This window comes from Ammospiza caudacuta, chromosome 14, assembly GCF_027887145.1.
Source record: "Ammospiza caudacuta isolate bAmmCau1 chromosome 14, bAmmCau1.pri, whole genome shotgun sequence".
In the NCBI taxonomy this organism is placed as follows: Eukaryota; Metazoa; Chordata; class Aves; order Passeriformes; family Passerellidae; genus Ammospiza; species Ammospiza caudacuta.
This window is the reverse complement of record NC_080606.1, coordinates 2,430,813-2,445,825: the sequence shown is the minus strand read 5'-3', so window position 1 is coordinate 2,445,825 and position 15,013 is coordinate 2,430,813. Positions and strand designations below refer to the sequence as shown.

Sequence of the window (15,013 nt, the reverse complement as noted above, 5' to 3'; positions counted from 1 at the left end):
GGCTGCAGCCTCCCCTCATCCCCACGAGCTGTGGGAGTGCCTGTGAGGGCACTGGGAGCTCCCTGCTCACAGTCCCAGCTCTGCCAGGGCTGTTTCCACTCTCCAGCCCTGACCTTGTGGGAATATCTGTGGGGAAGGGTGAACTGTTCTGTTTCCAAAGCAGAAACTTCTTTATGAGGCTGAGATGTTTCCATTCTGTTTGAGCTGCTGGCCTGCAGAGATCTTCTCCTACCCATGCTGGGCTTCCCACGTCATCTGCTGCAGCCTCCCCAGGGACAGGCCCCAGGAGCACAAAAACCCCAATCCTTCCCAAAAATCCCCAAAGTGAAAGGGCCACGTGCTCCTCACAGGGCTGCCATGAATGGCAGTGCTTTAAAATTAGGGACAGGAAATGCAGGAACTGGGGAAGCTGTGCAGTGTTTGACCAGATTGAAGTGTGTATTTAAATGTTCATCTCTCTTACATCCCAAAATAGAGTCAAAGATGATTTATCACAGCTGCTGCAGCAGCATCTGAGGACATTTCCTTGCCCTTTAGCCTCAGGATCAGAACAACTTGGTGCTGAGTAGAATTACAGGGCTAAAATCGTGGTCTTGTCCCTGAATGTCTTCAGAGGTCACTGCTGGAGCACAGAGATGCACTTTTAATTCATCTAAACTCAGCAAGGTGGAATTGTGAGCACACAGGCCAAGGCTGGTTCTCTGAGCACACCACACTCATTTTTCATCCTTTCTTATCTCCTCCCCCTTTGCCTTTTCCAGCTTGGAGGTGTTCAGTTCCTGGGAGCACAAAGGTGCTTCAAAGACAGTTTCTGTTGAATGCAGTGTCATAAGTGACCTTTGGGCCCCAAGTTTGCCCCAAAGAGGGGCAGAGAGAGCTGCAGGGACCAATTCTTGTTGGTTCGAGTCACTTCAGGGGTGTGTGCATGAGCTGCCGGCCACAAGTTCTGTCTCAGCATCTGCCACAGCCCCTGGCACTTCCCCACAGCCACATTTCCCATTTCTGCTCCAAAACCAGCCCTGTTTCTCCTCCCAAGTCCCCCTAACATCAATATATTCTATAAAAGATGTGCCAGAGGCAAATGTAATGGTTACAAATTGACTTCTGGAGGAAAAATCATTTCTGCCAGAGCTAGGCAGATGAAGAAACATTTTCCCAACATGCTGGGACCTTAGCAAGGTCTCTCTGGCTCTGCTCATCTCTTACTTCTTTTATACAATGCAGGAGGAATCATTACAGCCAGTTTTAAAGCTCTCTGACATCCTCCTGTCACGGGCACAATGGTCATGGCAAATACTTTTATTTTTAGCAAGCTTCGTCTCTGAAAATGTGTAGGAGGGCCAACAACAATATAAATAGAAAATCTTCTAACAAACAGAGCCAAAAGCAACACAGAGCAGTAAATAAATCTGTAAAAAATTTGGTGTGGAAATAACAATCTCTGTGCACCATGCAAAGGCACACATCTTTGCATGAGCAACCCAAGGGGTGGTAAAGTGAAACCTCCAGAACCATCCAAGTGTTTCCAAAGTCACTCTCAGTTTTGCAAACATTCCCCCTCTAATTTAAGCTATTGTTTTTCCAAGAGAATTAGAATGTAAAACATGGGGTTTTTAGCTAAATATAAGTCCATTGTGCACAAACAATGAATATCTCCTTTAAAAACAATTGTTATTCCACATGCCAAGGGTTACACAACCCCAGAGAGTGTGAATCTTTCTTGTCTCTGAAAAGGTTGCTCTGGCAATCTAGAAAATTAGACAAGGACCACATTTGAAAACTTCTGGGTTTGATTCTGTATTTTACTTGAATCCTTTCAGAATTAAACCCTTGAAGTTGAGAGGAAAGGAGAGCTTGAGAGCAGGTTGAAAACTTTGGGAGAATGCACAGCTTTTTTATTTGTACTAAAGCCATTCTCTCTGCACAGAGATTCCTGCACGTGGTGGAACAAGATCTGGGGAGAAGCACAAGAAGCCAGGGCTGGTGCAGGAGAAATTCATATTGAACCAGATCAGCCAAGGAGCTCCAACTCCACTGCTCTGCTTCCAACATGCAGCCTGAAACTCTTTCACATTTGTTTTAAGCAACCAGAAGCCCTCAGAGCTGCCAAAAGCAGCAGTTTGACATTTCCTGCAGCACTGCTGTCTCATTCCTGCCCCCACACATCCCCTCTCCCATGTCAGCAGCAGATCCAGCCCTGCAAGCACATGGAGCAGCTTCCCTGTCCCTCCTCACACAGCAGCTGCTCCTTGCCCCTGCTTGGGACTCCTGATTTTTGAGTGCCACATCCAAGCTCAGCATCCTTTGAGCACAGTTTGCATTCTTTGTGTCTGCCTCACATTCATCCAGGCCAAAGCTCACCCTCATGTGCCTCTGACTCCTTTCTGTGTTCCTCAGCACCACATTTGGTTACCCAAAACAATTTTGACTTTTTTTTTTCTTTCAGTTGAACGTGCCTCCCTCTTGGAGCAAGCCTGCAGAGCTGTTTTCTTCTAGGAATGTCTTTGCTCATATAGAATATTCTTCACGGTCTTTCTGAACTTATCTGGCTTTTTTTTTTCCTGGGCTGGAGCTCTTGTGGCCACCTAGAAGCTGACAGATCTATGATTGTTTGGTTTTGGAGGAGGACTATTGTGATGAATGGTTTTATATTACTCACTAACATATGCTTTTAATAGCAAATGGGAACAAAGGTTCCAGCACTCAGACAGGCAGACAGTGACTTACTGCTGCTAACTAATCCCAAATTTATCACTGTCCTGCTCAATAGCACATTTCAAAGTGCTGCCCTATTAATTGACCACAAGATTTTGAGTTTTTTTCCTATTTTTCCTCTCATTTTGCTTCTTCTTACAAAACTTGTGTGAGATTAAAGCACGCCAGTAAATAAATTTCTTGGAAAAGATTTTTTTTTTATCAGTGTTTGGGGTTTTGCAAAATCTGGAAGCAAATTGTCACTGGAAGACTTGCAAACCATTCCCACAGGAGCCATGTCCCAAAAGACAGAGGATCCAGCATTTCCCTCCCAGTTTCATGAGCTGCATCAGCCTCCAGACCTTTCTTCCTCCTCTTCATCAGCTGCCAGGATGGTTAAAGGAGCAACACTGGGAGCTTGCAGAGCATCACTGCACAAATACTGCTGCACAACGAGGTTTCAGAGGGGAAACAGAACCTTGGAAAAGGGACATGTCCATAAATCTTGGCATTCTTGTGCTGATTTCACTGCACTGCTGTGCCCCAGGGCTGGATTTTCCTCCGGGCAGTTGACACCTTGTGAGATGCTGGTATGGAAACTGGGCACCCATCCTTTGGGAAGGGACAGTGATCCAGAGCCCTGTCAGGATTTCCCATTCCCTGGGAGCTGCTGGGGAGGGCTCAGGTACGTGCTGTGGGTCCCCATGAGAGCCCCATGAGAGCAGCTGGGCACAGAGAGCCTTTCTGGTGGCTGCAGCCTCTCCAGAGCGAGCCAAGCCCATCTCCTGCCTGCAGAGAATCTGCATCCCCAGGTCTCCATGAGCTTTGGGAATTTATCTCGCTCTCCATTCCCATCCACGTCTCCCACACAGCCTGACAGAGTCCATGTCCCAGCCTCGCCTCTACTCCCTTCTGAGAAGGCTTTCAAAGATGAATGCTCCAACTACATTATTTTTTTAAGTTTAATTTACATCTGTTTTGTATTATATGCAGTTCTGCTTTATCTGGGTCACTCCCTCCCCAGTGTTCTTCCCTCCCCGCTATCCCAGAGAGCTGATTGTAGCCAGTGTTCATTTCCAGGCTGTCATGCCACAGACCCTGCCAGCTGCCCTAAAACCCCACTCAGTTTTCCTAGAGAAGCCATTCTCTCCTCATTCTTCCCTCTGGAAGCCGCCCAGCCCCAGTCTGTCAGCAGCCCCAAATTCCCTTTGCAGAGCCTGCAGGGTCCCACCCCAACGCTGCCCCACGTTCCTGCCGCCCTTCAGGACTCACAAAGCAGCAGATCAAATGTATCCCGGAGGATTCACGGCATGTCAGCTGGGATTTTGGAATATCCCACAGCTGCCCCAAAGCTCTGAGGGAGATGGAAATGTTTATTATCCTGGAGAGCGGGGTCTCATGGACAGTACACAATGAAGGGCGCAGGGAGAACAACAGAGCGCGGGGCTGGGGTCGCGGAAAGGGCGAAGGACTCGGACAGGCAGAACCGGATTATTCACAGCCGAATTAGAGCTGAGCACGGCCGTGACCGCACCGCGCTCCGAGCGCTCCCGTGACGGCTGCAAAGCCCCAAAATCTGGATTTTAGCAGCCGGCCAGGGGAGCGCACGGAGCAGGCCTGGGGAGGGCTGTGATGGGAGAGCCGTGAGGGGAGGGCTGTGAGGGGCGGCAGGGTGAGGGGAGAGCTGCGAGGGGAGAGCTGCGAGGGGACGGCTGTGAGGGGACGGCTGTGAGGGGACGGCTGTGATGGGAGAGCCGTGAGGGGAGAGTTGTGAAGGGAGGGCTGTGAGGGGCGAGCTGTGAGGGGCGGCAGGCGCGGCCCGCTCGGGGCCGGGGCAGGAATGTCCCGCTGCCCTCGCCATTGGCTGCGCGCTGCCGGAGTCAGCTTTCACGGGGGCCGATCAAAAAGTTCCCCTCGGCTCTGCGAAGTCGCTGCCTGAGCAGAGGCATTGGCTGAGGGAGGCCGGGCGCTCTCGCATTCCTCGGGAGATCGCCTGCAGTGGGATGAGAGCGCTTCTGGCTGCCGGCAGAGCCGGGCGAGGACGGGCGCCGCGGAGCCGCGCTCCTGCTTTCCTCCCGCAGCCCGGGCCGAGCAGCCATCCCTTCTGGCATGCTCCTCATCCCTGAGCACACGATGTCTCAGTACTCCACCAACTTCCTGCTGCTGCCCATCCCGGAGTACCCTGCGCTGGACTGCGCGCCCAACAAAATCATCAAGCTGGTGGTGCTGGGCGGCAGCGGCGTGGGCAAGACAGGTAAGGACAGGTGTGTGCCCCGCTTTCCTTCCCTGCTCCTTCGCTGCCAGACACACCCAAACTAGCGAAATTTAGCTTAACTATTTCAATTTGCTTTCTTTTATTTTCCTTCCTTTTTTCTTTTATTTTAAAGAAAAGGCATAGGAGAATTTTTGAGATTTGCTGTAGATGCGTGAGAAGCCAACATGAGCCAGCAGTGAGTTTTGTACTCCCAAATGCTTCTAGCTGCTCTTGAGCAAATTATTTAACTGTAGCTACATTTCCACACCCCAAAAGGCGGCTTTTATCCTCCTTTCTGTAAGTGTTTTATGCTCTGTTTTATGCTTTTATGCTCAGACAAATCACAGTGTACAAGATGTGTCTTTATTATTGTCCAAAGGAGAGGGGAAGAAAAGAGGGTAAAGAGAGCATTGTTGAATATCTGGTCCATGATTTCAGGAATTATGAAAAGCAGATTGATTTATTACGTCTGTGGTTCCACGGGATTCAGCAAAATGTTTGTTTTGGCTTTGAAGCAGCCACATCTTCATATTATTTTTAAATAGTTTCTTAAAGACAGCTGCACAGACAATTTCATTTAAGGATGTTAAAGGATGACCCAGTGTCACTGTGAGAAAAATTATTGCTTGAAATGAAATCTATTACAAAATAATGTTGCTTGCAGAATAAGATATTTTGTTTAATTCTTAATTAAGTGGTGTTGCAAGTTACTAGGAATCTACTGAGATCCAAGCACCACAGGAGTATATGTTACTGTTGCCATGATGGGATTTAAATGTTTTATGCAGAAAAAGGAAAATTTTCTTATCAGAGTTTAAGAAAGCAGCTCAGGTTAAGGTGAATAAGGTGAATAAGAAGCCAGGGTGCTGCAGCATGACCCAAGGGTGCAGAGCACATGGAGTTTGTTTGCTGGGTGTGATTAGATACCACTAATGGGTTTTGTGAGAGGTTTTAAGGCTGGAAAGAGCCATTCCATCCATCAGCCTCACTTCTTGCATGACAGAAAATGCTTAAATCTGGATTAGCCGCAGTCTGCTGCCTTGTTACTCTTCTAAATTCTTTCAGAGCAAAGGACAGATTGTTTTACCTGCAGTCACAGGGAAACAACCTCCTGAATCCCAGGGCTCATTTCCAACACAAGCTGTGAAGAACTCTGTGCTGGGTATCCCAGGCTGGCCCCAGATCTTTGTCTGTGAGAGCTGAGAGCAGCTCTGGCAGAGCAGCACATGAGCAATGCCGAGATGAAGCTGGTTCCACGTGAGCCTCCCTCCTGCAGGGGATGCCCCAGCAGCTGTGCAGGGTGCTCAGGGCTCTCTCTCACCAAGCACCCACCTTTCTGTCGTTGTTTTGCAGCCCTGGTCGTGCGCTTCCTCACTAAGAGATTTATTGGGGACTACGAAGCCAACACTGGTGAGTTCTGCTCTGCCCAGCAGCCCTGCAGGGAGTGGGAAAGAAATCCTGTCTGCTTTGTGACTGCTGCACGTTACAGGGAAGCCAAGTGGTGTTAGATGTCCATAAGGTGCATATTTTCAGTTAATAGCCTCGAGCTATGAAAGCAATAAATCAAAGGCTCATTATTTATGATTCTTTCAGCTGTTTGTTTTTTTTTTTTCTCCAAGTTGATGGAAAGGGATCAGAGTAAAAGGTTTGCTTGGGGACATACCTATAGTGAAACACAGTCTCAGGGAACAACTTACACATCAACTAAACCATGGAAACCTAATGCTGCTCCCCCTGCAACCCCAGGGAAGGCAGAGGAATTCTGAGGAGTGTAAATGCAGTTCAGAACCTTTTCTGTGCATTCCCTTTATTTCAGGGGCTATTAAAACCAGGGAAACCTTGAAATTGAAACCTTCTCTCCATAAGAAAGGCAAAGCAACCATTCATTCCTTGTTTAATCCAGAGGGTGTGTTCATGTGAACTGTTCCAGGAAAATACTGTACCCCCATGCTCACCCCTACTGCACACCCCCTACATTTGCCACCTCACAGTTTTGGGGTAAAAGTGGGCAGAATTCAGAAAATGCTTCACTTTGGAGATGCTTGCTGAGCTCAGGATGAGGAAGGAGCAGCACAAGGCACCTTTGATCTGAGGAAATGCACTCTGGAAGCTCCTCCTCCCAGCTGCCCCTCCCTGACCCTGGTTAACCCTGATGCTTGGCTGCACTTTTGCTCCTTTTCTTGTGTCACCTCTTCTCTGGGAGGCTGTACATCAAGTGAGAGCTGGGAGCTGTGCAGTGATGGCTGCCAGAGCAGTGCTGGGAGCCACATGCTTTTCCCATTAAGCTCCCAGGCCCGTGGCCATGCTGCAGGAGAGGTGAATGTTCCAGCAATAATGAACAGGTGGCAGTGACTGCCCTTGGGATCACTCAGCCCTGCCTGTCTTTGTGCCAGCCATCCCTGGGCAGAGCAGGGGCACTGCCTGGCAGCTCCTGCTCATTGTTCTGCAGGGCATCATGCAATGGGAACAAGGGGCTGTCTGGTCTTGGGGTGCAGTGTCTTCTCATAAATCACCTTTACAGCTTTAAATCAGGGCTGCTTTTAAACACAAACCAAATCCCACCAGGCCTGGATCCCCTCACAGTATTAAACCACAACATGGTAATGTGGGATTCAGTGCTGAATTTCCTTGTGCTGAAAATGCTCTGTGAGCTCAGGGTCCTTTCCACTGGAATAAAATCATTTGTTTCCTTGAAACAAAGCTGATTTTCAGAAGTGAGGGCATTACTGTCACTAGTGGGCTCCCTGTTCATGTGAATTCCTTGCTCTCCAGTGGGTGGATTTCTCCACATCTGACATTGTTCTGGAGGCAGCAGTGACAATGGTGCTGGGGCAGGACAGAAGGGCTTTACACAGCAGCTGTGGATTAGCATTTCCTCACAGCCCCACGTGACTGGGGCTAAGTTCTAAAGGAAAATGAGGATGACAGCCACCTCTGAACCACAGAGAGTTCACAAGACCAAGACTTAAATTTTTGTTGTCATTTACCTCAGCTGCAGTAACAAAATAATGTTCAAGCCCAGGATAGGGTTGGTTAGATCAGAGCTAGATCAGGCCTAGGTGGGTAGAACTGGCTCCTCCAGATTAACCAAAGTCAGGTTTGAAGTGTCCAGTCTTTGGGGATTTCAACCAAGCTCTAAATCACACAAACCCCAAGAGCACCTGGGGGATTTGTATACCATCCCTCATTCTGTGCCCAAAACTGGAGCACTTTCCTTTTTTAAAGGCATTCAGAAAAATGCATCAGGAAACACTCACTCCTTTCACCAACCACACCTGGATGTCTTCATTTGTGATTATAAAAGTGAACTGCACTTCTATATAAAGTTGACAGTATGGACTGGAAACCTGAGTGGGGTTTATGTGCCCACTTTGTGTCTGTGACTCAATCCTGAGTGACCCTTCCCACCCCCAGGCTGGCTGTGCCTTCAGGACATGTCCCCACTCAGCAAACACAGCCCCACTGCTGAGCAAACAGCCACACCAGCACTCCAGGCCAGGCACTTTCCTACAGGCAGCTCCACATCCTAAACCTCAGAGCTCTGGATTTCAACAGTCCCATTTTACCTTTCCTTTGTCATTTTGCTTCCCTGGTACAGTCCCTGACTGACATCTTCCTTCTCCCCCAGGTGCTTTGTATTCCAGGAAGTTCACCATAGATGGGGAGCAGATCTCTCTGCAGGTGCAGGACACTCCCTTTGTCTCATTGGAGGTAAAACAACTGCTCTGTGCTTTTCCACACGCTTCTGTCTCATGTTTATTGCCAGCACTTCCATCTGTAATTAACTCTGCTTAGCAGCAGGAACACACCTGGGCTCAAACCCAAGACTCATCAAGGTACCTTAAACTGCACCAAAATGAGCTCTTGAAGGTGTTAAATCAGGCTCCTTCAGGAGTGAGCCAAAATTACACCAATTTTATTACCAACACATTACTAAACAGCAGTAAAATCACAATCTGCTTCCCTCTTGCCAACAGCTTGATTATTTTATTTTCTGTCAAGTGGTTTCTGTCCCTGCATGGCAGGAAACTCACCTGCCCAGAGGCCCAGAGTCTCTTCCTCCCCACCCAAAGTCTCTCAGATTTGGAGAAGTGTTTCTTTCCAAGGGGTCAGGCTTCACAGCAGCTGCCATTTCCAGCTGTGGTGCTTTGCCCTGCTTTCCTTACCCTGGTTTTAAATGTAATTAATTCCTTTTTTTAAGATGTTAGCAATTATCACACTCCTTTTTCTATCAGTGCTCTAGACAGTTGGACTCGATGATATTAAAGACTTTTTCCAATCTTAATGATTCTATAATTGTATTGTGATATTAAAGACCTTTTCCAATCTTAATGATTCTATAATTCTATTGTGATAATAAAGACCTTTTCCAATCTTAAGGATTCTATAATTCTATTGTGATATTAAAGACCTTTTCCAATCTTAATGATTTGATGATTCTATTATATTCTAGATTTAATATTCTACCAGGAACCTCTTTCTAGAAATATTTTTCCAAGCAGGATTAATACTGTTTCTCCTTGAAGATCTGCTTCACATGCAGAACAAGAGGATGAAAATAGTGTCAGAGCAACAGGAAATGTAGTGAAATTTGGGGTTACATGAATGCTGGAAGTCTCATGAGTAATAATACCTACTGAATAGCAGAGATTCCATTATTAAATCAGGTATTCTCATTGTACCACCAAGCTTAAACTTCTAGGTGTGGCCTTAACCTCAGACTAGACTTAGATTTGGCCAATATGTTGGCATGGGAACACTACCCTCTCTCCTCATGTGTCAGGCTGCCCTGGACAGCTCTGCACCTTTGTTTTACCTGCCCAGAGCCACCTGAGCATCTCTGTGCCACGGGACTCTTCATCCTGAATTCCCACAAGGGAATAAGCAAAGCTCCAATTTCCAAAGTTCCATTTCCAGCTCCTCTGCCTGGAAGTGGGCTGAAGGGGAAAGCTTTGATGCAATCCCACTCTTCTGTGCAAGGTGCACAGAGCAGAGGGCAGGAGCCCTCATCTGCTCTGCACACTCAGAGGCAAACAAAAGCTGCAGTGGAAGCTCTCCAAATATTCAAGTGGGATTTACCAGCACAAAGGCCTGGCCAGCTTGCCCTGCAGAGAGGAGCTGGGGGGGATTGGGCACCGCTGGGATTGCCTGAAAAACATTTAACAAAGGAAATCCCTTCTCTCTTCTGTGCCATGGGATAATTGAACTCCTGTTTTCAGACCACAGAGATGCTATTTTCCTGTTTAAATTAAAGCTGTGTCCTACAGTTCAGTGACTCCAGAGCTGCACAAAATTTAGCCAAGCCTACAGCTGATATTGCTTAGTTAGAAATTATTTAAATTAGTTAGGAATGAGTTTCATTTTCTTTGTCCCAGTCCAATTTCTGTGCTGTTCCAAGATCTCCCACAGACACCCTTATCTCCCCCTATGTCTGTTTGCTTCAAATAATAAATCTGCAATAATTGGAGGGACTGTGACAGAACAAGTTAAGATTTAGAAAATGTTGGATTTTTTATTAAAATCCTTAAGGATGAGAGTTTCCTGCACTCTGCAGGCTGAGTGCAGTGTTCCAGGAGGAAATCATGTGGAAACCCTGAGGATTCAAGCCCCCAGAAATGTGAAATTGTAAGAGAGAAACAGAAGCAGATGAGTGGTTTTGTTGGGTGATTCATTGCTGCTTGGCCTATACACTGCAATGGCCTGTGTGTTTCAAAATTCATTCTGGAGCAGAGATTTCCATTTAAAAAGTAGCCCATTAACCTTTGATTTCCTGAATAAAGCATTCCACTTGGGATTATCCATCCATCCATCTCACTGCTGGGTGGGCCTAGCTGCAGTGAGGGAGAATTTCTGCTCTTAGGGCTCTCTGAATGTGCACCTTCTCCAAACCCATTCTCAAAGCTTGCCACTGCAATTAGTTTTGTTGGTTTTTTTTTTTTTTTTTTTTTTTTTTTTTTTTTTTTTTTTTTGCCATGAAAGGGTTTTGCTGGTGAAAAGAGGCTTCCAGGACATGGAGAGTGGCTAATTATCCCCAGACTGGCTACAGCCCAGACCCCAACAGTGCAAATTGCCCTTCTTCCCACAGGCTGCCCCAGCCTGGCTGGAGTTCACTCTCATTAACCCTCCCAACAAGGCTGTGGGGAGGATCCCTCTGCATCATTCTGCTTTGGGGTTTGGGGAGGAGTGATAGGAGCAGCTGATAACCAATGTCACTGCTCACAGGATTTAGCTATGAGCTGGCAAAGACATACTCAAGGTGTGATGAGCCAGTGTCTCTGAGGGTAGTAATGAAATATTTACAAAGGGCACTTGGCTGGCAGAACTCCTGGGGAAAGCTTTGAGCCTAATTTACACTCTGCCCCTTCAGAAATTCTGCTTCCTCCTCCTCACAGAAGAGTTTGTCAGTAGTTCTTTTACTGTCTGATCTACCAGGAGAAAACTGATCAGTGTTACTCATTCTTTGCTACCTCTGCCATCTGAAGTTAGGCTTCATCATTCATGTTTAGGTCTAAATAAAAGTGCTCTGTTTGGGGAGAGTGCTGAGCACTAAATTCTGTTAGAATTAATGTGAATGGCAGATATGCATTCTATAGATTATAGATAATGGAATGTGTTTTCTATCAGTCTTACTGAAGTTAATGAAAATTTCTTGGATAGAATTTAGCAACAATAATAAAAAGTTGAGCTCTCTATTTTTGATGTGGAACTCTCCTTAAAATACACAATTTTTACCAGCTTCATGAAGAGCTGTACACAGAATATGCTTGTTATATAAAATATAACTTAAATAAAGGATATTTTAAAAATTATAACATTGCAGAAATGTAACATTGACAGGAGTGACAGCTTTTCCAAAGCAAGCAGACTGCAGCAGGGATCTCCCTCTCTGGCTGGGCTATCCCTGTCCCTGCAGGGTAACAAAGAGGAGAGGATTAGCTGGAAATAGCATCATCCTGACAAGTGAGCTGATCTCTTTTCAGTCCCACAGTGCTGCACTCAGCTTTGTAGTCCCAGAGCTGGTGTTGTTGGGGCTCTAAATAGGAGGGGTGATGGACTCAAGAAATATGTGACCAGAAAAAAATTATATAAACCAAATTATATAAACAGCTCCACAAACTACCAATTCCTCTTCAGCTGATTTTCAGTTCCAGTCATTGCTTCTTGGTAACCAATTGCTTTTTTTCAAAAGAACTTTGACTATCTGGAGACCTGCAAGGCAGATAAACCTGGCAGGCTTCACCAAACAGAGTTAGTGAGAGCCTCTGTCCATGGAGACATTGAATAAAGAATTGGAAAAAGCTCTAAAAGTCACCTGGGGGGACAGCTGTTCACTTGTCATGCTGTGACAAACCTGATGGACTTTTAGTGCTCTTACTGTGCCTGTCACAGTTTTGTCCACAATAACAGTGTGAGTTTCTGACTGGTTGGGTACCAGAGAATTCAGAACTAACTTTCCAAAGCATTATTTTGGCTTTTCTCTTCAAACACTTTGCTCTGACCCCTCTCCATTCCACATTACTGCTTTCCTGCAGTACGGGATGAGAGAATCGTGGAATCAGTGAGGTTGGAAAGGAAGAATGAGTCAAACCCATGATTGATCCCCACCTTGCACTGAGTGCCATATCCAGTCATTCCTTGGACACCTCCAGGGCTGGGGACTCCAAACCGCCCTGGGCAGCCCCTGCCATTGCCTGACCACCCTTTCCATGGAGAAACTCCTCCTGATATCCACCCTAAACCTCCTCTGGTGCAGCTTGAGGTGTTTCCTCTTGTTCTGTTCCTGGGAGCAGAGCCTGGCCCACACTTGGCTACAGTCACCAGGTGTGGATGCAACAGCCTGGTCAGAGTGAGAGAAAATGGGGTTTGTTTTCTCACAGTGGACTTGTGAGGCTTTTTAGGGAGTCATAGAAACAATAATAACTTGTTAGTGTAAACAACCTGCAGGTGCTGTTTTGCTACTCAGTTTTTCTGTTCTTCTCAAGGACTGTTTGTGATAAAGATGTTTTGTTAGTTAGCCAATCAAGTAGAATGTGTCGAATCTATCTCTAAAAGAGAGGATTTTTCATATTAAATGCTCCTGTCCTGCAAACCAGCCTTTGAGTGAATTTGTGTCATTTCTGGCTTAATGGTGACAACCAGGTTCCCCCCAGAATCTGCTTTTCTCTGTTGTCATCTTATCACAGGGGTTCCATACTGTTGTCTCCTTATCACAAGGTTTCATACCTTCTTGGTGTTTCTCATGTGCAACTCCTCAAAGCACTGACTCTTTCTTCTTTACAAAGCAGCCACCTGACTCCAGCTCCCTTCTCAACACCGCTCTTTCATAGCATCTTCTTCTCACTGGTTACAGCTGTGGCCTGTTAAAGTCAGGCTGTTCCTAATCTTTGATAACTGGCCCACTCAACACTCAACTAAAGCATTGACTAGTCCCAGTATAGGAATAGTAAAGACACCATTGGTGTGATAGAAAATACGTACTGTAGGGGAAAGATGAAATAATAATGAATAAACTGAGCTATAAACTGCAAAGATCAACCCTTGTACCTTTTGCATCATGGTCTAGCAAGATAAACCAAGCAAAATGAATTTAAGTTTGCCATCCCAAAACCCAAGCAAGCTACTTACGAGCAGCTGTTATTGAGCAAACCTGTCTCTGTGGCAAAGGAGTGGGATGGCTTGGGCAACTCCTTAGGGGTGAGATTACTTTCTCCACTATCTTTATTTTCTTATATTCTATCCCCCTACATTTCTCCAGGCTGGACAAGCCAGCACAGTGCTACCAACACCAGGAATTTCCCTGGTACCTCCAGAGAGGTTTCTGGGAAAACAGTCCCATGCTCAAATCCAGCTCTGTGTGGGGCTGATCCCTGATGTGCACATGCCATGTTGCTGTTTTGCAGGATGACACAGACAGCATCTGCTGCCAGGAGCAGATAAACCGCTCCATCTACTGGGCCGACGGCTTCGTCTTCGTGTTCTCCATCACGGACTACGAGAGCTTCCGCCTGCTGCGTCCGCTGCACCAGCACATCCGCAGGATCCACCCCAACGCCAACATCCCCCTGCTGCTCATGGCCAACAAGGGGGACCTGCTGAGGGCCAGGCAGGTGTCCTCCAAGGAGGGGCTGCAGCTGGCCACCGAGCTGGGCGGCACCTACTGCGAGGTGTCGGCGCGGGAGAGCTGCGAGGGCGTGCACGAGGCCTTCCAGCAGCTGTGCCAGGAGCTCAGCAGGAGCAGCTCCAGCTGCAACGGGGAGAAGAGGAGAGGTCTCCACCTGGTCAGGCCCAAGTCGCCCAACATGCAGGACTTGAAGAGGCGTTTGAAGCAGGCTCTGACTTCCAAAGGCAAATCTGCCACCACGCTTTGATGTTCCTGCTCAGGGATTGTGTTCTGGAGCCCTGGGTAAAAGGGCAACAAGCTGGGGAAAAGGGGCATCAATTCAGCCATCAGGATGTGGGAGAGACTCTCAGTCCTGTGAGAGACCCTCGGGTCCTGTGAGAGACTCTTTTGTTTGGTCTTCACATCCTCCTCAAAAAGCCCCTGCTCATTCAGCAGAGGAACTCGCAGAATTTGCTCTCTGGAGCAAGGATTTCCAAACTGTGGTTTAAAAAAAGAAATCGTCCCAAATTCATTCTGTCTTTTTATTTCTTTTTGGAAAGGGCTGCAGTCAAATATCTTGGTGTTAAAAAGTGGGTTTTGTTAATGAGAATAATGAAATCCTGCTTTTAAGAGATGTGACTTCCCTTGGGGATGGTTGTGTTCCCAAACACAGGCAGTGAACTACAGCAGGGCATGAGTAGAGTGATGGGAGCTCTACTGAGCAAGAAAAATGGACCAGATCTGCTTCAGTGCAAGACTGGAAAGTAAATGAATTAATTCATTTAAATGAAGAGAATAAATAGTGAAAAGTATTAATTGAAAGAAAAAGTTCTGAGCAATGGGGAGAAATTTGTTCATTTGCAAACTTAAGCCTTACAGTGTCTCTTTAAAGGGAGATTTTTAAAAAAATCACTATTTTTTCAGATTATTTTTGTTTAAAAGCACAGTGACTGCTTCTGAAAGTG

The 15,013-nt window shown here is 46.7% G+C and overlaps 1 protein-coding gene across 1 annotated transcript; it reads left to right on the top strand.

Moving 5' to 3' along the window:
• Positions 1–4,732: 4,732 nt before the first annotated feature.
• Positions 4,733–14,316, top strand: LOC131563962 (ras-like protein family member 11A-like). Its single transcript, XM_058814204.1, has 4 exons — positions 4,733–4,948; positions 6,302–6,358; positions 8,577–8,659; positions 13,849–14,316. The coding sequence occupies exons 1-4, from the start codon at positions 4,804–4,806 to the stop codon at positions 14,314–14,316; spliced, it is 753 nt and encodes a 250-aa protein (XP_058670187.1). The 5' UTR covers positions 4,733–4,803.
• Positions 14,317–15,013: the final 697 nt, after the last annotated feature.